The sequence below is a fragment of the Ranitomeya variabilis genome, chromosome 6 (assembly GCF_051348905.1).
Source record: "Ranitomeya variabilis isolate aRanVar5 chromosome 6, aRanVar5.hap1, whole genome shotgun sequence".
NCBI classification, from domain to species: domain Eukaryota; kingdom Metazoa; phylum Chordata; class Amphibia; order Anura; family Dendrobatidae; genus Ranitomeya; species Ranitomeya variabilis.
The window spans coordinates 237,149,778-237,175,081 of NC_135237.1; the positions used below are offsets into that span (position 1 = coordinate 237,149,778).

The window sequence follows — 25,304 nt, forward strand, 5'->3', positions numbered from 1 at the left end:
CTCAATGGATCATCTTATGGGGCCATAATCAGCATTTGTGCAGCATTATATTGGGCAAATATCTCTATGGAGCATCTTACGGGGCTATAATCACCATGTGTGCATTATATGGGGTAAATATCTCTATGGAGCGTCTTATGGGGCCATAATCAGCATTTGTGCAGCATTATATAGGGCATATATCTTTATGGAGCATCTTATGGGGCCACAATCAGCATTTGTGCATTATATGGGGTGAATATCTCTATGGAGCATCTTATGGGGCCATAATCAACATTTCTGCAGCATTATATGGGGCAAATGTCTCTATGGAGCATCTTATAAAGCCTTTATTAACCTTTATGCAGCACTGTATGGGGCAAATGTGTCTATGGAGCATCTTATGGGGCCATTATTAACCTTTGTGCAGCATTATATGGGGCATATTTTAATATGGAGCATCTTATGGGGCCCATCATGAACTGTATGGAGCATTATATGGGGCTCCTGATTCAATATGGATATTCAAAAACACTTAACCTACTGATATCTCAATTAATTTTACTTTTAAATGGTACCTATTTTTATTTTTGAAATTTACCGGTAGCTGCTGCATTTTCCACGCTAGGCTTATACTCGAGTCATTAAGTTTTCCCAGTTTTTTGTGGCAAAGTTAGGGGACTCGGCTTAGGCTACTTTCACACTAGCGTCGTGTGACGTACGTCGCAATGCATCGTTTTGGAGAAAAAACGCATCCTGCAAAGTTGCCCGCAGGATGTGTTTTTTCTTCATAGACTTGCATTAGCGACGCATTGCGACGGATTGCCACGGATACGTCGTGTTTTGGCGGACCGTCGGCACAAAAAAAGTTCCATGTAACTTTTTTTGTGCGTAGCGTCCGCCATTTTTGACCGCGCATGCGTGGCTGAAACTCCACCCCCTCCTCCCCGTACTGCCGAATGGGCATCGGATGCAGCGGACGCTGTGAAAAACTGCAAGACGTGGGCAGCTGATGCAGTTTCTACAATGCATCTGCTGCCCGTTCTGCAGTCCGGGAGGAGGGGGCGGAGTTTCGGCCGAGCATCGTGGTCAAAAATGGCGGATGCGACGCACAAAAAAAGTTACATGGAACGTTTTTTGTGCCGACAGTCTGCCAAAACACGACGCATCCGTCGCACGACGGATGCGACGTGTGGCAATCCGTCACCAATGCGTCGCTAATGCAAGTCTATGGAGAAAAACGCATCCTGCGGGCAACTTTGCAGGATGCGTTTTTACTATGCAAAGTTGCCCGCAGGATGCGTTTTTTCTTCATAGACTTGCATTAGCGACGCATTGCGACGGACTGCCACGGATACGTCGTGTTTTGGCGGACCGTCGGCACAAAAAAAGTTCCATGTAACTTTTTTTGTGCGTCGCGTCCGCCATTTTCGACCGCGCATGCGAGGACGAAACTCCGCCCCCTCCTCCCCGGACTGCAGAATGGGCAGCGGATTTGTTGTAAAACTGCATCTGCTGCCCACGTCTTGCAGTTTTTCACAGCATCCGTCGGTACCGACGGATCAGTGTGAAAGTAGCCTTATATTCGGGACAGCTTTTTATTAAATTTGCATTTATTTTTTCTAATTGTATATTTATTAAGGATACTTCACATTTTGCTTACTTTTATTTTATTTACGAGTGATCTTATTTTTTCTATGGTCATTACGATTTCTTGCATAACATTAAATTAATATATCACTTGAATTCTATCCCCATTTGGATTCATCCATAGGGATATTTAGGCTCGATGAGTAAATTTTCCAAACAAACTTTGAGAAATCATGCAGGATTGCATTCGAAGCAGGAATGGAATTTTAATAATTACCGTAAATAAAGATTGGACATTTTACCAGAAGCTTGAACACCATCCTTGCTTTTTTAATACAAATTAGGTTTTTTGTATATTTATATTAGCTTTTCCTTACTATTCTCTATCCTATATTATATTACTGATTTTAATATTTGTTAGTGCTGTAAACTTGGGTCTAAACATTTCAAATAAATTTCCCTCAACATTGAGTAGACAAATGCAAAAAGTTTAATAATATGTTTGTATAGTATACTTACACTACTGTTCAAAAGTTTAGGGTCACTTAGAAATGTCCTTATTTTTGAAAGAAAAGCACAGTTTTTTCCAATGAAGCTAACATTAAATGATTCAGAAATACACTGTTAGGACTGGTGGAACGCACCAAATAATAATATTAGAGAATATGAGGTGCGTTCGCAGTCCGAGGTCCACCATGCAGAGATGACACCAGCAGCTGGGTAATGACGGATGGACGCTTGCTCACACGTGGGTTAGACCTCACCCACCAGTGTGAATGCAAGCGAACTCTTGCTTCACAGAGTCGCTGTAAGGCTATGTGCACACTTTGCGTGTGACCCGCAGAGGATTTGATAAATCTGCAGGGCAAACCCGCTGCGGTTATCCCTGCAGATTTATCGCGGTTTGTTCCGCGGTTTCCGCCTATACTATTGATGCTGCATATGCAGCAATATGCAGCATCAATAGTAATGTTAAAAATAATAAAAATTGGCTATACTCACCCTCTGACGTCACGATCTCCTCGGCGGTCTGGTTCCAAAGATGCTTCGTGACGTCACGGTCATGTGACCGCGGCGTCATCACGGTCATGTGACCGTGACGTCACCGCAGGTCCTGTTCGCACAGCAACTGAGACCGGGGACGGCCGCGTGCAGCGCTGAGAGGTGAGTATAGCATCATTTTTTATTTTAATTCTTTTTTTTTACACTATTTATGCTTCCCAGGGCCTGGAGGAGAGTCTCCTCTCCTCCACCCCGGGTAGCAACCGCGCATTATCCGCTTACTTCCCGCAACGTGGGCACAGCCCCATGCGGGAAGTAAGCGGATCAATGCATTCCTATGGGTGCAGAATCGCAGCGATTCTGCACAAAGAAGTGACATGCTGCGGGTTGTAAACCGCTGCGTTTCTGCGTGGTTTTTCCCGCAGCATGTGCACTGCGGTTTGCGGTTTCCATAGGGTTTACATGTTAATGTAAACGCTATGGAAACTGCTGTGGACTCGCAGCATCAAAATCGCCGCGGATCCGCGGTAAAAACCGCGAAGTGTGAACATGGCCTAAATACGCTGCACCCTGTTAGCAGTCACAGGGTGCAGCTGAAAGACACTAGTGGGATCCCTATGAATCACCCCCACTAAACTGGTGATTGGACTCGCACTGACCCTCGGTGGCATTTGAGCCCACGCCTGAGGACGCCCTGAGTCAGATGCTGAGTCCAAATGGGAGTTCCCACCCTACACTGACCGGCACTGATTGCACACGGTGCCATACAGGTGGGCACTGCGAATAGACGCAGAAACGTGTGCTAAGGGTATGTGCACACATTGCGGATTTGCTGCGGATCCGCAATTGATTTACAGTACAATGTAAATCAATGAGAAAAAAAAATGCTGTGCACACTTTGCGGAAAATCCGCTGCGGAAACCCTGCGGTTTAAAAGAAGTAGCATGTCACTTCTTTTTTGTGAATCTGCAGCGTTTTTGTACCCACTCCATCATAGAAAACCGCAGGGGTAAAAACCGAAGCAAATAAGCAAGAAAACTGCAGCAAAAATGCACAAACAAACGCTGCGGAACCGCACAAAAAAACGCAGGTGCGTTTTCTGCCAGGAGAGACAGAATCCGCACCAGAAATTCCTAAGCCTAATCTGCAACGTGTGCACATAGCCTATGTGTGCAGGTAGCACTGTCGGGCGCTACGTAACTTCCACCATTCGTGAGCAGTCATCATCACTAGGAATGGGAATGATTAAGGAGCTTTCATCCATCGACAGACATTCATCTACACACACACGATATCAAGTTTATACAACGCATGGCCGTGCGGCCATGCAAACCTTTTATAGCTGTAGCTCCCAACAATCTTCCTAATGGTCCAAAAGGAACTGCTACAGGACCTGAGCATGTGACCCCCGACCTCCAATGGAAGGAACCGCACAGTATCAGCTTCAGCCAGAAGCTGGGATCGACGTCTCCGCTGAGCAGGCTTCACTGTGGCTGGAGGAGAATGGGATACCGCAGCTGACATGGTTTGAGATTCTCCCTGTGTAGCGGCGGGAGCTCAACTCCCAACATTGCCCCCTCCTCCCTGAGCCTCGCTACGCTCAAAGGCCGCAATGAGCAGCAGAGCCCGAATGTGCTCAACAGGCTCACAGGTCCTGTCCTCTGGGCCATGACCCTTCCAATCCACCAGATATAATTTTTTGCCACGTACCACCTTACACCCCATGATAGCATTCACCTCGTAATTGTCCGTGGATGAGCCCGATGTCTCGGCAGATGAATCGGAAAACCGGGACATGTGAATGGGTTTTAGGAGGGACACATGAAAGGTGTCGGTGATACCTAGGTGTGGAGGAAGGGCCAACCGATAGACCACAAGGTTGACTTGTTCTTGGATCTAGAAGGGGCCTATGTAGCGAGGCGCAAACTTAGTGGACTCAACTCGCAGCCTGATGTTACGGGAGGAGAGCCATACTAAGTCGCCAGGAGCAAAGGTCGGAGCGTTGGCAGAAACCCTCATTCTCTTCTTGGAGGCCCGGATGGCATCCTGTGTGTGGTCCCAAATGTCATGTGCCTCCACCACCCAGTCTGCCACCCTAGAATCGATGGATGACAAGGGCATGGGTACAGGGACATGCGGATGCTGGCCGTAGTTAAGGAGGAATGGGGTCTGCCCGGAGGAGTCGACTACGGCGTTGTTCAATGCAAACTCCACCCATGGTAGCAAGGATGCCCAGTCATCCTGCCTGGCAGAGACAAAATGTCGCAGGTATGTGACCAGAGTCTGGTTGGCCCTCTCTACCAAAGCATTCGTCTCGGGTGGTATGCAGAAGAGAGATTCAGCTCAATGCTGAGTAAACGACAGAGCTCTCTCCAGAACCAAGATGCAAACTGGGGACCCGGATCACTGACAATTTTGTCTGGCATGCCATGTAGGTGGAAAACATGTTTAATGAACAACGCCGCCAAGGCCCATGCAGAAGGTGACCGTGGAAGCGGCACCAAGTGCACCATTTTAGAAAAATGGTCGGTGACTACCCAGATAATGTTGCAGCTACGAGACTTGGGTAAGCCCACCACGAAGTCCATCCCGACCATCTCCCAGGGCCTGTCTGCCACCGGCAGGGGGTAAAGTAGCCCAGCAGGACGTTGCTGAGGAGACCGATTCTTGGCGCAGGAGACACGCCCGAATATAGTCACCGAAGTCACGAGCCATATACGGCCACTAGTACGTCCTCGCCAGAAACTAATGACCTCTTGGTCCCAAAATGTCCACCCACCCTGGAAGAATAAGCCCAAGAGAGAACCTCCAATCACAAATTAGATGGTGCGAAAGTCTTGCCTGGGGGCACAGGCTCCAGAGAGCCTGAGAACTGTGGCTCCGGTTTCGCTAAAGGGACAATAAGCCGAGACTCCACCTCCTTTTCTGATGACACAAAGGAGCGGGAGAGAGCATTGGCCCAAGTGTTCCTCTCCCCGGAGAGAAAATGGAGGGTAAAGTGGAAGCGGGAGAAGAACAGGAACCATCTGGCCTGACGAGAGTTTAGCCACTGGGCGGTTTGTAAATACACCAAATTTTTGTGGTCGGTGAATACTTGGAAGGGGTAGCGAGCCCCCTCCCGAAGATGTCTCCACTCTGAAAAGGCCAACTTCATGGCTAGCAGCTCCCTGTCCCTGATGGAATAATTCCTCTCTGCCGGTGTGAAGGTCTTGGAGAAGAAGAAGCAAGGATGCTCCAGCACTGACGGAAGAGGCATCCACTTCCATGATAAATGGTTTATCAACATCGCGGCGAAGTAAAATGGAAGTGCCAGCGAAGTGTGACTTGATAGAGAAGAAGGCCTTGGAGACCTCCTCCGACCACAATTTTGGATTAGCTCCCTTCTTGGTGAGGGCAACCAGGGGAGCTACCAAAGTTGAGAAGTGGGGAATGAACTGGCGATAATAGTTAATGAACCCCATAAATCGCTGCACCGATTTTAAAGAATGGGGTTCCTGTCAGTCCATCACAGCCTGTAGTTTGGCAGGATCCATAGCCAATCCTTGGGCAGAGATGATAAAGCCCAGGAAAGGCAAAGACTCCTGCTCAAACACACACTTCTCCAACTTGGCATAGAGGGAGTTTGCCCGTAGGAGGTCGAAGACTTTGCAAACATCTCTCCGGTGGGAGTTTATGTCTGGAGAGTAGATGAGAATATAATCCAGATAGACTACAACCGAGGTGGAGAGTATATCCCGGAAGGTATCGTTCACAAAGTCTTGGAAAAAGGCTGGGGCATTACAAAGCCCGAAGGGCATCACCAGGTATTCATAGTGCCCATCCCTGGTTTTAAATGCCGTCTTCCATTCGTCCCCCTCAAGGATGCAAATCAGGTTGTAAGCACTCCGCAGATCAAGCTTACTAAATACTCTTGCTCCCCGCAACCTATTGAAGAGCTCAGATATTAGGGGCAGAGGGTATTTATTCTTAACGGTGATAGCATTAAGACCCCTGTAATCTATGCATGGACATAGTTCTCCGTTCTTCTGCACAAAGAAGAACCCCGCCCCTGCAGGTGACACTGTCTTCCTAATGGATCCTCTTGCCAGATTCTCCTGAATGTACTGAGACATTGCCTCCGACTCCGGGAGAGATTAAGGGTAGACTCGACCCGACTCAGCACCAGGCAAGAGGTTAATAGGACAGTCATAGGAGTGGTGAGGCAGAAGGGTCTCTGCAGCCCTCTTGGAGAACACGTCTACATATGACCAATAGTGCTTGGGGAGAGAGGAAAGATCTGCGGGTACCTCAGTTGTAGCAACCTGAACGCACTCCCTCAGAAAGCTATCCTCACAAGATTCACTCCATCCCAGAATTCTCCCTGAGGACCACTCTATATGAGGAGAGTGGTAGCCTAGCCATGGTATCCCCAACAGGACCTCACCAATTCCCTCGGGAAAGACTAGCAAGGAGATAATGTCCTGATGAGATGGAGACCTGGATAAAGTAAATGGGATGGTTTGGTGTGTTATCTGTGAGGGCAGTGTCGACCCATTTACCACTCGTACGGTCACAGGTTTGGCGAGCATCATCAGGGGTATTGTGTGTCGCTAGGCGAAGGCAGATGACATAAAACTGCCCTCCGCTCCAGAATCCACACAAAGCTCTACCATAAGAGTGGATGGGTCTATGGTAATTGTCCCCTTGAAAGACATTTTGGAGGAAAATGTTGCCGTGTCTAGTGTACCTCCTCCTACAGCCACTAGGCGCTGGAGGCAAGATGTCCTGACTGCCGGCAGACATGACAGACCTTGAGTGCACGAGCAGTCCGGGACTTAGATTACGCTCGTGACACCTCCATGGGCTCATGTGACTCGGACGCCTGGACCGGAGATTCCAGAGGTTTGGCGAAGGTGGGAGCCAGCCGAAACCTCTGCCTACAATGGGCTTGCTCCAACCTTCACTCGTTAAAACGAAGTTCGATGCGAGTTTACACAGCTATTAGCTCCTCCAGTGTGGCGAAAATTTCCCTGGTGGCCAAAGCGTCCTTCACATGGTCAGCCAGCCCCCTCCAAAATACTGGGATGAGAGCTTTATCTGGCTACTCCAGCTCAGATGCTAAAGTCCGGAAGTGGACGGCAAAATGGCTGACCACGGACGAGCCCTGGGTCAATGCCAGCAGTTGGAGCACCGTATCATGGGTGAATCGAGGTCCTAAAAAGACCTGTTTCAGAGTGCTCAGAAACAGCGGAGCACTCTGCACCTCATGATCATCGCACTCCCACAGTGGTGCAGCCCACTCCAACACCCTGTCCGATAGGAGGGATATAATGAATCCCACCTTTGCCCGCTCTGTGGGAAAACGTGCAGCCAGGAGCTTGAGCTGTATAGCGCACTGGCTCACGAATCCCCTACATGACTTGCTATCACCAGAGTATTTATCTGGCAACGGGAGGTGGGATAAGGTCAGAACAGGGGTGGCAGTGGACAAACTTTTGCAGCCATGCTAGCAGCCTGAACAGCTACTGCGGTAACATTTCACAGCTGAGGTTGTGCGCTCGAGAGCCGCCAACCTACCCTCCAGCTGCTGTATGTACCGCAAGGATTGCTGTTTGTCCGTCATTACTAGCCAGACCCTGGCGCTAGTGTAATGTTAGGGCTACCGGAATGCACCAAATAATTAGAAAGATAGTGTAAGGTGCGTTCGCAGCCCTGGGTCCACCGTGCAGAGATGGAACCTGCTGCTAAGTAATGATGGACTATATGGCGGTATAATATGGATTCACACACGGGTTAACTTCACCCAGTATGAAGAAAGCAAACCCTGTTGCGTCACATGGCCGCTGTACCGCACAAAGAGCGCAAGCAAGGAGTCACAGAACTCTTCCCCAAGACTTGGGATAGAGTACAACTAGACCTCATGCGCTTGACACCGCAATTGGGGTGTCAGAGTAACAGAAATAATAATTAAGATGCACGAGAGTGCGTGCGGTGCCGCACTGGCGGACGCCACTAACCACCCAGACTTGGGTTAGGAAAGCACTGTGATAGCGCACGGCGCCACACTGGCATCACAGCAAATAGACGCTGTTTCGTGTGTTCTAGTGCTGATAATAAGTTGGGCACTAGATAGCACTCATCCACCTTTCGCGAGCAGTCAAACACAATGGAGGGGATTATTAGGGAGCAACTTTCTCTCATCAACACAGACGTTCACAAGTGTACACTAGCACATGGCCGAGCGGCCATGCAAACCTTTTATAGCGGCAGTGCTACAAGACCTTTCAGATGGACCAATAGGAGCTGCAACAGGACCTGAGCATGTGACCACCGACCTCCAATGGGAGGTCGTCCAGTGGGCATGCTCAGTATGTGAAAAGCAGGACTTAGGATCGGAACAGGGGTGGCAGTGGACAAGGTTGCTGCAGCCACGCTAGCAGCCTGAACAGCTACTGCGGTAACATTTCAAAGCTGAGGTTGTACGCTCGAGAGCCACCTACCTGCCCTCCAGCTGCTGGATGTACCACTGCAGTCACTGTTCGTCCATTACTACATCACCATTACTAGCCAGACCCTAGTATAATGCTACGACTGGCGGAATGCACCAAATAAAAATATTAGAGAATATGAGGTGTGTTTGCAGTCCGGGGTCCACCGTACAGAGATGACACCTGCAGCAGAGTAAAGGCGGATGGACGCTTGCTCACACGTGGGTTAGACCTCACCCAGTGTGAATGGAAGCGAACTCTGTTGCTTCACAGAGTCACAGTAAATACGCTGCGACCTGTTAGCAGTCACAGGGTACAGCTGAAAGACACTAGTGGGATCCCTATGAATCACCCCCACTAAACTGGTGATTGGACTTGCTCTGACCCTCGGTGGCTTTTAAGCCCGCGCCTGAGGACGCCCTGAGTCAGAAGATGAGTCCAAGCGGGAGTTCCACCCTACACTCTCCGGCTGTCAGGAAAGCGCATTGACTGCACACGGTGCCGTACAGGTGGGCACTGCGAATGGACGCAGAAATGTGTGCTAAGTGTGCAGGTAGCACTGTCGGGCGCTACGTAGCTTCCACCATTCGTGAGCAGTCATCATTACTAGGAATGGGAATAATTAAGGAGCTTTCATCCATCGACAGACATTCAACTACACACACGAGTTATCAAGTTTACACAACGCATGGCTGTGCGGCCATGCAAACCATTTATAGCTGTAGCTCTCAACGATCTTCCTAATGGTCCAATAGGAGCTGCTACAGGACCTGAGCATGTGACCCCCAACCTCCAATGGGAGGTTGTCCTGTGGGCATGCTCAGTATGGGAAAAGCAGGACTTAGTCCCTGAAACGCCTGCTCACTGCTGATCAGCACTGGCTACAAAGGCAGAGCCTGGAAAGGCAGCAGTAACCAAGTGCACAGTATCAGCTTGAGCCAGATGCTGGGACTGACATTTCCACTGAGCAGGCTCCACTGCGGCTGGAGGAGAATGGGAGACCGCAGTGGACATGGTTTGAGATTCCCCCTGTGCAGCGGCGGGAACTCGATTCCTAACATACACTCTATACATTGTTAATGTGGTAAATGACTATTCCAGCTGCAAATGTCTGGTTTGTAATGCAATATCTTCATAGGTGTATAGAGGCCCATTTCCAACAACCATCACTCCAGTGTTCTTATGGTACTTTGTGTTTGCTAACTGTGTAAGAAGGCTAATAGATGGTTAGAGTACCCTAGAAAACCCTTGTGAAAGTATGTTAGCGCAGCTGAAAACAGTTTGACTGATTAGAGAACATATAAACCTCTTGGTTCCATTAAACTCTCAAAATGGCCAGAAAAAAAGAACTTTCACGAGAAACAGTCTATTCTTGTTCTTAGAAATGAAGGCTATTCCATGTGAGAAATTGCCAAGAAACTGAAGATTTCCTTCAACGGTGTGTACTACTCCCCTCAGAGGAGAGCACAAACAGACTCTAATCAGAGTAGAAAGAGAAGTGGGAGGCCCCGCTGCACAACTGAGTAACAAGACAAGTACATTAGAGTCTGTAGTTTGAGAAATCGACGCCTCACAGGTCCTCAACTGCCAGCTTCATTAAATAGTACACGCAAAACGCCAGTGTCAACGTCTACAGTGAAGAGGCGACTCCGGGATTCTGGCCTCCAGGGCAGAGTGGCAAAGAAAAAGCCATATCTGAGATTGGCTAATAAAAGGAAAAGATTATTTTTGTCAAAAGAACACAAACATTGGACAGAGGAAGATTGGAAAAAAGTGTTACAGACAGACAAATCCAAGTTTGAGGTGTTTGGATCACACAGAAGAACCTTTGTGAGACGCAGAACAACTGAAAAGATGCTGGAAGAGTGCTTGATGCCATCCGTCATGCATGGTGGAGGTAATGTGATGGTCTGAGTTGCCTTAGTGCTGGTAAAGTGGGAGAATATTACAAGGTAAAAGGGATTTTGAATATGGAAGGCTTTCACTCCATTTTGCAATGCCATGCCATACCCTGTGGACAGCGCTTGATTGGAGCCAATTTCATCCTACAACAGGACAATGACCCAAAGCACACCTCAAAATTATGCAAGAACTATTTATGGAAGAAGCAGGCAGCTAGTATTCTATCTGTAATGGAGTGGCCAGCGCAGTCACCAGATCTCAACCCCATTGAGCTGTTGTGGGAGCAGCTTGACCGTATGCAGGGCCGTATTTGCCACTAGGCACTTGAGGGCACGTGCCTAGGGCGGGACAATGCGGGGGGGCAGCACCTGAGCAAGGTTGTTTTCTTTTTTTTTTTTTTAAGTCGTGGGTCACCTCAAGACCGACCGCCCCCCAGCAATGCCCCCCCCCGGCCACCCGCCTGCCCGCTTGCCTGCCTGCCTCCCTGACTCCCACCCACCCTCCTTGAAGACGATACTCACCCTGCTCCAGCGATGCCTGGTCTCAGCGTCTGCAGCAGCGCAGCTCGTCCTGAGTGAGCGGTCACGTGGTACCACTCATTAAGGTCATGAATATGCGCATATTCATGACCTTAATGAGCGGTATCACATGACCGCTCACGCAGGAAGAAGGTGCTGCATCGGGAGTCGGGACAGAGCCAGAGTGATGTCGGCGCGGCGTGGGAAAGGTGAGTACAGGGGACGTGGGGATGAAGGAGGACGGTAACCGGCGTCATGCAAGATGGGAGCGGGGGGGTTGAGAGATCAGCCATGCATGCAGGGGGAATATGAGCCATGCATACAGGGGGGAACATGAGCCATGCATACAGGGGGAATCATGAGCCATGCATACAGGGGGGGGAATATGAGCCATGCATACAGGGGGGGAATATGAGCCATGCATACAGGGGGGGAATATGAGCAATGCATACAGGGGGGGAATATGAGCCATGCATACAGGGGGGGGGGTATGAGCCACGCATACAGGGGGGGGAATATGAGCCATGCATACAGGGGGGGAATATGAGCCATGCATACAGGGGGGGAATATGAGTCACGCATACAGGGGGGAATATGAGCCACGCATACAAGGGGGAATATGAGCCACGCATACAGGGGGGGATTTATGAGCCATGCATACAGGAGGGGGGAATATGAGCCATGCATACAGGGGGGGAATATGAGCCATGCATACAGGGGGGGAATATGAGCCATGCATACAGGAGGGGGGAATATGAGCCATGCATACAGGAGGGAGGGAATATGAGCCATGCATACAGGGGGGAACATGAGCCATGCATACAGGAGGGGAATATGAGACATGCATAAGGGGGGGAATATGAGCCACTCATACAGGGGGGGATTTATGAGCCATGCATACAGGAGGGGGGAATATGAGCCATGCATACAGGAGGGGGGGAATATGAGCCATGCATACAGGGGGGAACATGAGTCTTGCATACAGGGGGAATCATGAGCCATGCATACAGGGGGGAATATGAGCCATGCATACAGGGGGGAATATGAGCCATGCATACAGGGGGGGGAATATGAGCCATGCATACAGGGGGGGAATATGAGCCATGCATACAGGGAGGGAATATGAGCCATGCATACAGGGGGGAATATGAGTCACGCATATAGGGGGGAATATGAGCCACGCATACAGGGGGGAATATGAGCCACGCATACAGGGGGGAATATGAGCCATGCATACAGGGGGGAATATGAGCCACGCATGCAGGGGGGGGAATATGAGCCACGCATGCAGGGGGGGGGGAATATGAGCCACGCATACAGGGGGGGGGAATATGTGCCATGCATACGGGGGGGGGGAATATGAGCCATGCATACAGGGGGGGAATATGAGCCATGCATAAAGGAGGGGGGAATATGAGCCATGCATACAGGAGGGGGGGAATATGAGCCATGCATACAGGGGGGAACATGAGCCATGCATACAGGAGGGGAATATGAGACATGTATAAGGGGGGGAATATGAGCCATGCATACAGGGGGGGAATATGAGCCATGCATACAGGAGGGGGGAATGTGAGCCATGCATACAGGAGGGGGGAATGTGAGCCATGCATACAGGAGGGGGGATATGAGCCATGCATATGGGACGGGAGGGAGATGAGCCATGCATGCCGGAGGGGGGGTCATTATACAGTATGGAGCATCATGTGTGGCCATTATACAGTATTGAGCATCATGTGGGATCATTATACAGTATGGAGAACTGTGTGCGGCCATTATACAGTATGGAGCATCATGTGTGGCCATTATACAGTATTGAGCATCATGTGTAGATATTATACAGTATGGAGCACTGTGTGGCCATATATTTTGTTTATAATTATTGTATATGAAACAGCGTGATCAGCAGTGCTAAATGGCTGTGGTTGGGACGTGGATATGGGTGTAACTAGTTGTGAAATGGGTGTGGTCAGAGGCGTGGCCTAAAATTTGCCGCGGTGCACTACGCGCGCCGCAAACTTTATACCTCCTTCCCTTCATCAAAAGTTGGGAGGTATGGTACCTCATTTGCCAGATCACGGCAAGTGCCGTAAATCCCATAGGGAATGAATGAGGCTGAACGCAGTGGTGCTGTAAGTGATCCGTTACTCGGCAGATGCAGAAAAACTGCCCGATCTGCTGCAAAAGGCTACTTTCACATCAGAGATTCTTGCCAAAGTCACTAAAAGTGCCTAGGGCAGCAGAAACTCTAAATACGGCCCTGACCGTATGGTACACAAAAAATTGTCTGGGTGACCCTATAAACTTTTGAACGTTAGTGTATATAAAGTATATCTACTATATGCATAAATTATGAAAAGTAAACTTTTTTCAATGTTATCTTTTTTTGTAAATTAAGTTACATAAATATAAATGACATATGCAATAAGTGATAAAAAGAGTAATTGACACACATTAAATTTCTATTATTTGGAATGGCATTCATTTGTTTAGTCCTCAATAGGTTACAAAATGCAATTATGATGTAATGTATATACAAAATAAAGATTAATTACCTGCTAAACTGCCGGGTCTCTGCAATGTGGCTGTGGCATATAGTTCTTGTGAAGGCTTAGTGTACTGATCAGAGGAATGAACTACTCGTTTTGTAGGAGACAGAGTGGCATACGAACCAATTGCTGAACTCAGCTGATGTAAAGGCGAAGAAGATATATTAGACTGGATGGTTGGTGGAGAAGTCACTCGAGCAGATGAAAGAGACGGACCCGCTGATGATACAACAATGTTGATAGGTGAACTGGTACTGTAGGATTTGGCGAGACGACTAGGGGATTGTTTTGGAGAAGAAATTCTCTGTGTGGTATTATAACCAGTACTCTCTGATGCGGAGCCCACCCGCTGGAGTTTAGTTGGAGAGCCTACTTGCTGCATTGATAATGGAGAGCTAACTCTCTGTGATGGCAATGTTGAACTCGAATAGAAAAATGCTGAAGAATGTGGAGAATCAGGTAAATGAAATGCACTCGCATGGCTTGGCACAAAGGATTCTCTTGAGTGAGAGGCAGCATGTGATTGTGGCTGCTCAACACTAGAAGACTGAGATACTCTGTTGCTTGTGCTCTGTAAAAGAAAAAAATACAATATAGTATTTTAACATGCAAACACACATTTATTACAGTATACACATTTTAGTAATGGAGTAAACTGTTTCACATATGCAATAGAATACTGTTTCTCTGTTCAGGTTTTAGTAATAGAGAAACAGAAGTCATTTGGACAAAGAACGGCAAGTAGAACTTATTGCTCCATTAAATAACACACAAAAAGCTCTAGTGAACACAGTCTCTAAACGCCCAACGTGACTGTGTGGAACCCAGATGGGCCATTCTGCAGAGCTGTTCACATATTCTATTCCTTGGGCATCAGAGGTCTGCTCCAAAAGATTCACAGAATGCAGAGGAGGAAAGCATCTGAACGGATGCACAAAATCTTTTCATGTTGGATTAGAGGACGGATGAAGTAGTGTCCGAGCAGAATCCAGACAATTAATACGCAAATTGCCAATTGCAAATAGAAATCACTATTAAAGATCCTAACTGAAAACATAACTTTTGTTAGATATGAAAAAATGGAAGGGGGACACCCTACTAAAAACACATAACACTAGGGTGTGAATGGGTGAACTTGTTTGGAAAATGTTTACCAAATTCAAATTTGGAAAGAACATAGCTCATTCAGATTTGTGTTCGGATTCTGGAGCATTTTCCCTCAAAGTTGGCAAAATTTGGGTACTTAGGACTTTGGCTAGGATAGTGGTGCTGTATGATGAGCGGGGGATGCGTTTTATGGAAAGTAGGGGGTGGGGATAGGTCAGAGGAGCAGCGGTCTGTTTTTTTTAAGTAACTAGACCACATTTCATGATCAAAATCGTTTGGGCTAATAATATGGTGCATGCACCAGGCCACATTTCATAATCAAAATTGTTTGGGCTAATACTGTGATGCTGGCACCATGCCATATTTCATAATATAAATCATTTGTGCTAATACTGTTGTGCAGGCATCAGACCACATTTCATAATCAAAATAGTTTGGGCTAATATTGTTGTGCAGACACCAAGCCACATTTCCTAATCAAATCTTTTGGGTAATATTGTTGAGGAGGCACCAAGCCACATTTCCTTATCAAAATCATTTGGGCTAATTTTGTTGTGTAGGCACCAGGCCACAATTCAGAATATAAAAATTTGTGCCAATACTATTGTGCAGGCTCCAGGCCACATTTTGCTTTGAAAATCTTTGGGCTAATATGGTGGTGCAGGCACCAGGCAACATTTCATAATCAAAATTGTTTAGGATAATGCTCTGATGCAGGCACTAGGCCACATTTCATAATCAAAATCATTTGGGATAATACTCTGGGGCAAGCAGTAGGCCACATTTCATAATCAAAATCGTTTAGTCTAATACTCTGGTGAAGGCACAAGGCCGCATTTCATAATATAAATGTTTTGTGCTAATAATGTAGTGCAGACACCAGGCCTCATTTCGTTATCAAAATCTTTGGGCTAATACTGTGGTGCAGGCACCAGGTCACATTTCATAATCAAAATCATTTGTGCTAATATGGTGCAGGCACCAGGCCACATTTCATAATCGAGATTGTTTGGTCTAATTCTCTAGTGCAGGAACAAGGCCACATTTTATTATCAAAATCATTTGGATTAATACTGTTGGGCAGGAACCATGCCATATTTCATAATATAAATCATTTGTGCTAATACTGTGATGCAGGCACCAGGCTACATTTCATAGTGTAAATCCTTTGTGCTAATACTGTGATGCAGGTACCAGGACACATTTCATAGATAAAATTGATTGGGCTAAAACTCTTGTGCAGGCACCAGACAAATTTCATAATTAAAATCATTTGAGCTAATACTGTTGTGAGGGTGCAGCGCCCCAGAGTCCTGGTCGTTGCAGTACTGTGGCTCCGCCGCTAAGGGGGGCTATGGTACGTCTGATGGCACTGAAGGAGTTCATCTGACCAGGTATCACATACACCAATACATTTCACAGTCGGGCCTCCAGGGGGAGCTAAGGGTGCTATTTATTAGGCCACTCCTCACCGTGTGGGTAAACTGGGGGTCAGGCAGGAAGTTAGTTCAGAAAGCTGACTGGGTTGGAACCAGGCAACACCTTGTGGCAGAGGGTGTTGTGGGGAAGATTCGGTATGGTCCCTGTCAGGTTTGGGACCCTGACAGAGGCCTGGCAACAAGAAAGAACGTCACGGGACCGTGCCTGCTCAGCATAGCGGCGGTGCCCTAAGAAAGGATCAGAAGCGAGATATATTGTGCTGAGTGAGAAACGAGATCAAAGCAAGAAGGAGATTACCAGTAGGAGTCGTGCTGTAAGATCGAGGCAACATCCTACTGAGGCGCACAACCGGCGGCCGGAACGCCGAGGAAGTATTCATATATCTAGCTCCAAGCAATACTTCAAACCAACGGCAGGACAGTCAGTCACAGGCGGGCTGTCTCACCTAAATCACCTATGCAGACTTGGGGGGCAACCTGTGGAGAGGGGCGACTCTAGGGTCCCGGAAGAGCTCCGAGCCTACCCGTCATACGGGTACGTCCCAACCATAACACCGGGAGGGACGGAGGATTAGCAGAACATCATCTAATCGAGTTGTTGTGAGGGAACATGAGAAACAGACACAACAGTTGTGGGAACTATCCCGTAAGCACAGCAGGGGAGGACCACAACACACAGCGCTAGCAGGAAGGCACAGATTTCCACCTGCAAGGAGAACTCTGGAGGTGCCATTGGACCGGCCGGACTTGCGCAGCCTGGTGGACCGTATTCCGGACTGAGGACCCAGAGACCTTCAGTAAAGAGGTAAAGAGACTGCAACCTGGTGTCCTCGTTATTTACTGCACCGCACCACCACCACCATCCACATCTATCATTCACTGTACGCCCCTCAGCAGGGTCACGGACCGGGCCTAGCCACCGTGACAACCCCAGAGCAGAGACTCAGAGGCCCGGTACCGGGTACACCTCGGCCCTGCGGCAGTGGGGGCGCTACAAGGGCACCATGCCATATTTCATAATATAAATCCTTTGTGCTAATACTGTGGTACAGGCACCATGCCACATTTTGTTATCAAAATCTCTTGGGCTAATACTCTCTTGCAGGCACCAGACCACATTTCATTATCAAAATCATTTGGGCTAATACTGTAGTGCAGGCACCATGCCACATTTCATAATATAAATCTGTTGTGCTAATACTGTGGTGCAGGCAACAGGCCACATTTCATAATGAAAACAGTTTGGGCTAATTCTGTGCTCCAGCCACACTATCTGAGCCAATAAATAATGATTATTAATTTAGTCACAGGTATCTGACAGGTCTGAGCCTGGTTTTGTGAAACAGCTGGTTAAAAGAGTGGAAGACTATATATAACTTGAATGGGAAAAAGCAAGGTTGTGGTGGAAGGGGGAATAGGTTTGGTGTTTGAGGAGTACGTGGGATAGATTGTAATTTTACTGAAAGCTCTAGTGAACACAGTCTCTAAACGCTCAACTTGACTGTGTGGAACCCAGATGGGCCATTCTGCAGAGCTGTTCACACATTCTATTTCTTGGGCATCAGAGGTCTGCTCCAAAGATTCACATAATGCAGAGGAGGAAGGCATCTGCAGGGATGCACAAAATCTTTTCATGTTGGATTAGAGGACAGATGAAGTAGTGTCCGAGCAGAATCCAAACAATTGATATGCAAATTGCCAATAGCAAATAGAAATCACTATTAAAGATCCTAACTGAAAACATAACTTTTGTTAGATATGAAAAAAATGCAAGGGGGACACCCTACCTTAAAACACATAACACTAGTGTGCGAATGGTAAGCAAACAACTTAAAAACTACCTAGTTTTGTAACGTGCTTTTGCTTAATGGGACTTGTTAGTATTTACAGTTGCACTACTTATGCATCATTTTTTAGTAAGCAAGAGGTATATTGTCACTCAGTGATTATTCACATATCATTCCATAGTTTTGGCAAGATTAGCTTGACCTATTGTATTAGTTTCCTACTTACAAATCAGGGATCACACAGTTTGGTCCACTATCAAGTGCCAGATATTCCTTTAGTTCAACCTTAAGTCCCATATAGGACATTCAGACATTTATATTAAAGGGACTTCTTGTAATTACTTGTATTTATAATTGTTGGTTACCTAAAACTAACAGATCATACAGGTATATCCAGTTACAGTTATTCATATGTGTGCCAGATATCCCTATAGCTCGATGTCAGATTCCATATCAACCATTCAGACCCTTATGGACATAACTTATGCACTAGACATCATTAAACACACTATAAAATGCTAATTAAAAGTCAGCGGCCTTTAGCATTCCAAAATGTTGTTTCACCATGCAGCGTCATCAGGGGTCTGAGGCTATAATGAGCAGGCCAGACAACAGATATTAAATTAACTAGGCTGTTACATTGTCATCAAGGGTCCACCAGTTACCTTCCTCATTACTTTTATACAATCACCTCTATTATTTGCACTGACTAATGCGATCTAATCACTAGGAATCTATTTAGTAACCGGTCATCTAATCGGTCTGTCAGGTACGGACTGGGCTGAAATTCAGCCCTGGCATTTGAAATCACACAGGCCCATGCTGTCCTCGTCACCAAGCACCAGATGGGATATATTACTAATATTACCCTGGATAGAGGGAAAACAAGATTTACTACAAGACCAATATGTCTCATGATACCCGTGGCCTGCTGGGTAAGTAAAGGAGTCAGAGACTTTGTGCTCCGTCACAACTCTTAACAGTATGGGTGTCCTGATAACACAGATTTTGTTAACAATGCAGCAGCAAGGCAGCCCACAACCAGACAGGCCCTTCTGGCATTTGCCAGAATTGCCAAATGGCCAGTCTGGCCCTGCGGTCTGTTCTCATCCAGGAGAAGGACTCTTTAATTACAAATAGGAAGGACATCCTTTTCAGCCAAAAGTGAATGTCAACCATTTACTAATACATTCACTTGTTGTAAGTTCACAGAATACTCACTGCGATGACATGGTTCCGGGATTTACCGGTATCACTTTTTTGTAGTTCACAGGAAACTTTCTGTGCTGAATCAGTTCTGGGATCACATCGCCATCACTCCGCTGTGTCAAACTATCCTCCATATTGCTATGGACTAAGCTTAATGGAACATTGGGATTGAGAATGCGTACACTCACCCTCTGTCACCGCCCATCAACTGCAATGTGTCCAGTATACTTGCACGTTAGCTCCTACGCAAATGATCGCTTTCAATCTCTAAGGTGCCATGAGTCCAAGTGCCATACTGCGCATGTTTAAAGACTTTTCAAAAATTCTGCTAGTTATTACGCATGTTATTGCTATATAAATAATAAATGCAATTAAGGAGGCAGAAATATTTGATTCATCAGGATAACAGGTATGTATTACCTCTAGAGTTGAGCTCTATCATCTTTGTGTTGACAAGAAAATAATTAAATTAAATTAGGAGGATCATGCCTCATTGCATGCCATCCTGGGTCCTTGATTTAAAGGAAAGCTTGATTCTCAGCCTAGGTTAGCCTATCATATCATAACGAGATAATTTCTCATCTTTATTAGTAAATATATTATTTATGAGTATGGATCACTTAATAGTTCTATTAATTAGAACAGGTTCTCTACAAACGTTGCACTTTCCACTCTAAATGAACGCAGAAAAGGTAAAGCCCCCATTAAGGCTCAAAGGAGTTTGTGAGTTAACGTGATAGATCCATCTTGCTATCTCCTGTAACAAGATTTTATCTTGGTCGCCCTTCCTAGGCAATCAGCCATGCATTAAGTATCAGTGTTTATGCCAGTATTTACACCTTTGAATTGAACGTCAAATTAAGATGAGGTGGGTGAGTATAGTATATTGGGGAGTGACATCTCTTACACTAGTCAACCCAGTAGATGGAGAGACCCAGGAGTGTTCATGGAGCACCCCCAGACGCAGGGCCGTGGGGTACTCGGTACCGGGCCTCTCAGTCTCGGTCCTGGGGTTATCACGGTGGCTAGACCCGGTCCGTGACCCTGCTAAGGGGCGTCCAATGAAAGGTGTGATGGTGGTGCATGGTGCAAGTCGCGATGAATAACGAGGACACAGGGTTGCAGTCTCTTTACCTCTTTACTGAAGGCTTCGGGATCCGCAATCCAGAGTACAGCTAACAGGGCTGGCTGAGACCGGCCGGTCCGAAGGCACATCCAGAGTTTCCTTTGCAGGTGGAAATCAGTGCCTACCTTATAGCGCCTGTGTGTTGTAGTACCTCCCTGCTGAGCACCACCGGATAGTCCTCACAACTGTTGTGTCTGTTTCTGATGTTCTTTCCCACAACTTGTATCTGTTCTGATGTTCTTCTCCGTCCCCCAGATGATATGGCTAGGACGCACCCGTATGCCGGGTAGGCCTGGAGTTCTTCCGGGACCCTAGCTTCGCCCCTCTCCCACAATTGCCTCCTATGTCTGCTTAGGTGATTTAGGTGAGACAGACAACCTAAAGTCAACTGTCCTGCCGCTGTTTGAAGTAATGCTTGGAGCTCAATACTTCCTCGGCGTTCCGGCCACCGGCTACACGCCTCAGTAGGATGTTGCCACGATCTTAAGGCACGACTCCTACTGGTTCTATCCTCCTTTGTGCTGCGATCTCGTTTCTCACTTCTCCACAATAAACCTTGCTTCTTATCCTTCCTTAAGATACCGCCGCAATCAGGTGCAGGCACGGTTCCGTAACGTTCTGTTCTGTTCGCTAGGCCTCTGTCCGGATCCCACCCCTGACAGGGACCCCCCTGAATCTTCCCCTGCAACACCCTCTGCCACAGGATGTTGCCTGGATCCAACCCAGTCAGCTTCTGGCTAACTTCCTATCCAGCCCCCAGTTTTACCAGATTGTGAGGAGTGGCCTAATACATAGAACCCTTTGCTCCCCCTGGTGGCCAGAGTGTGAAGTGTAATGTGTGACTGTGATACCTGGTCAGGTGAACTCCTTTAGTGCCAACAGACGAACCATCACTCCCCTTAGTGGCGGAGCATCAGTACTGCAACGACCAGGACTCTGGGGCGCTGCAGTTCACATTTCAAACAATTAGTGGCAGACACCACCAAAGTGGCATCAATTTCAACACAGTAGAAATACTATATTAGGGACCAATACATCTTCCACTAAAGCCAACACAGCAGATGGACACCCAACCAAGAGTGTACACATTTCCAAATATAAGTGGCAGACACCAACAAAGTGGCACCAATTTCACCACAGTAGAAATGATATAATGGGGAGCGACATCTTTCCATGACAGTCAACCAACAGATGGACACCCAAACAGGCGTGTTCACATTTCCAAAAATTAGGACCTGACACGACCAAAGTGGCATCAATTTCACAAGAGTAGAAATGGTATAATAGAGTCCGACATGTCTTCCACTACAGCAACCCAGAAAATGGAGACACAGTATTCAAATTTAAAATAATTAGGGGCAGACACCACTAAAGTGGCCTCAATTTCTCCACAGTAGAAACAGTATAATGGGGAGTGACATCTATTCTACTACAGCCAACCCAGCAGAAGGACGCCCAACTAGGAGTGTTCATATTTCCAAAAATTAGGGCCTAACACCACCAACCACAAAAGTTGAATCAATTTCATGACACTAGAAATAGTATATATTTCACTACAGTAACCGAGAAGATGAAGACCCAATCAAGAGTCTTAAAATTTAAAATAATTAGGGACAGACAATACTAAAGTGGCTTAAAATTTCATCAGAGTAGAAATAGTATAATGGGGGGGGCGACACCTCTTCGACTACAGCTAACGCAGCAGAAGGACACCCAACTAAGAGTGTTCACATTTCCAAAAATTAGTGGCAGATACCAATAAAGTGGCATCAATTTCACAAGAATAGAAATAGTATAATAGGAACCCACATTTCTTCCACTACAGCAACCCAGAAGATGGAGACCAAATAATGAGTCTTTAAATTTAAAATAATTAGGGGCAGACACCACCAAAGTGGCATCAATTTCACCACAGTAGAAATAGTATAATGGGGAGCGACATCTCTTCCACTACAGCCAACCTAGCAGAAGGACACCCAAATAGGAGTGTTCATATTTCCAAAAATTTGGGCCTGACACCACCAAAGTGGCATCAATTTCACAAGAATAGAAAGAGTATAATAGTGGGTGTGGCCTGATGCTTGATGTGAGCAGACACGCAAAAGGAGAGCTCCCATTCATAATCCCAATTTCCTAGCCTGCACCGTTCAAAAACCTTAAAGCACAGCTCCTATGTCATAAAACACTTTGGTGTCAGTGAGGAACTGAGTCTAAGGAATTCCTGAAGCATGTGACTAAAAAATGCCCTGCTGGTAAGGAAGAGAGATAAGATTCAGCAGGGAGATAAGATATGGGATACTACAACATGTATGAAACACTTTGCCCAGGTGACAGAGGCAGCTGTGGATGGCTCTTCTAATGGTCAGTCAGGGAGGATTAGGAGGAGCATGGAGATCTGTTTTCTCCTGAAACAATACTAATGATGCACCATAAAATGCAGCAGCAGCCATCTTCAGTACATAGTGAAGGCACTCACATAAATCAGGGAGCAAACACATAATCTGTCACAGGCCAGGAACCCACAATGAGGGATGTGCTGTCTGCCGTCAATATGTCTAGTACAGCCTTGACTAGTATTATCACCCATATGGGATCTATGAAGGAAGATATGTCATCTTTAAAGAGAGACATTCAAAGGGCATTTGAAAGAACTAAAGAAACAGAATGAAGAATTAGTAATATTGAGGATCAATTACCTCCAATGCAACGTGATATGAAAATGTATAAACAAAATCTGAATGCTCTGTTCAATAAAACGGATGACTGGAAAATAGACACCGTAGAAATAATGTACGCATTATAGAAGTCCCAGAAAGGTCTGAGGGCAAAAAGTCAGTTGATTTTATCGAATCCTGGCTTACAGATGTGTTTGGAAAAGAGGGACTATCTCCTATGTTTGCAATAGAACGAGGTCACAGCATGCCCTCCAGTCCACCACTTCCAGGGGCCCCACCAAGACCTTTTGTGCTGACGCTATTGCATCATAAAGATAGAGACACAATCCTGCGTAAAGCACGTGACTCTCCTAATTTGTTTATTGAAAATACTAAGGTGGACATTTTCACTGATTTCTATGCAGAAGTGCAGAAACGCAAAGCACAATTTATACATGTCAAGAAAAGAATGAGAGACCTGCAGCTTCCATACTTGCTGATTTATCCTGCACGACTGAGGATCATAGTGTCTGGAAAGGTGCTAATTCATGATTCCCCTCATGAAGCAGCACAGTGGCTGGACATTAATGAGCCTAAACTGAAAGCGGATAAATTTGGTTCCCCTTAAGAGTCAACAAATCCGGATCTGTGATTTCTGTATCTTGATACCATATAACATGGATAGCAGGAAGCACTGAAATGGTTCTGAAGAACTCTCTTCTGATCTTTTTCAATTGTTTCTGGGGTGCTTGTTTTTTATTGTATGGAAAAAAGTAATTTTAAGTCAGGCTTTGGACTTATATAGGCTCCCAATCTCTCCTCCATGTGGCTAAGCTTGTAAATATTATAGCGTGGAATATGAAAGGCATGGGAGATCTAACTAAGAGGTGCGCAATATATACATTGTTGCATCAATACCAACCAGCTATTATCTGTCTATTAGAAACTCATTTGACTCCTGAAATAAAGCAAAGTATAGAGCTTGGGTAGGTCATTCCTTCCACTCCATACACTCTTCAAATGTGAAAGGGGTAAGTGTATTGATATATAGATTAATCTCAATTAAATTATTAAAATCTGTTGTGGATGCGGAGGGTCAGTACATCGGTCTATTGTGTCATATAGATGTAATTAAATTAATTTTGGTGGCCGTATATATATATCCCCTCCATATAAGGATGCAATTATCAAAAATATACTATCCTTTACATCAGAATTCCCTACAACTCCAGTTCTGTTAATAGGGGATTTCAACAATTATATTCATCTGCATTGGGAAAGACTACACACAGGTAATATACCTGCCTCAGCCTCCCCTACAGTGATGTCTACAATGATATCGGAAATCAGGTATTTTCATATTTGGAGACAGAGAAATCCTCTCATTAGGCAGTATTTGTGCTACTCAATCTCACATCATTCTTTGTCAAGGATTGACCTAGCAATTGGAACAGAATCCTTGAACCAGTTTGACCACAAAGTGAAATATTTACCTAGGGGAATCTTGAACAATTTTCTGATTCGACTGCAATTGAGAACAGGGCAAATAGAGGGGATAATGAGATGCCCGTGGCGATTGAATCCATATTGGCTTATGTTAGTAGGTAATTCTAAAAAGGAAGAATTAACAGAATTCTTGGAAATAAATGAAGGATCTGCTTCAAAAATAATTATGTGGGATACCATAAAAGCATGTTAGAAGAATATTTAAAAGAGATATTTTTATTTTAGGTATAAAGTTAAAACCAAGGAGTTTGCACAAACACTCCAAAATAATGTGCAACAGGCTAAAGGACAACATATTTTAAGCCCATCAGTGAGTACTAGGCAATAATTGGAAACAGCTCAGAAATTATTTAATGATCATCTTAAATCTAGAGCAGAAAACAAACTTTTTTTATAAAGCAGAAATATTTTGAGCAGGAGGAAAGTGTGGGACACCTTTTGTCTACTATAGTTAAATCGCTGGAGGGTC

The 25,304-nt window shown here is 46.1% G+C and overlaps 1 protein-coding gene across 13 annotated transcripts in view; it reads right to left on the reverse strand.

Annotated features, from left to right (window-relative positions):
- CTNND2 (catenin delta 2) overlaps positions 1 to 25,304 on the reverse strand; it is a 3,400,942-nt gene that overhangs the window by 2,483,377 nt on the left and 892,261 nt on the right. For all 13 annotated transcript variants that reach the window (XM_077269511.1, XM_077269508.1, XM_077269506.1 and 10 more), the window contains one exon: positions 14,014 to 14,578. In XM_077269511.1, the coding sequence (XP_077125626.1) occupies positions 14,014 to 14,389 (376 nt within the window). In that variant the 5' untranslated portion in view covers positions 14,390 to 14,578. The remainder of the gene's footprint in view (positions 1 to 14,013; positions 14,579 to 25,304) is intronic.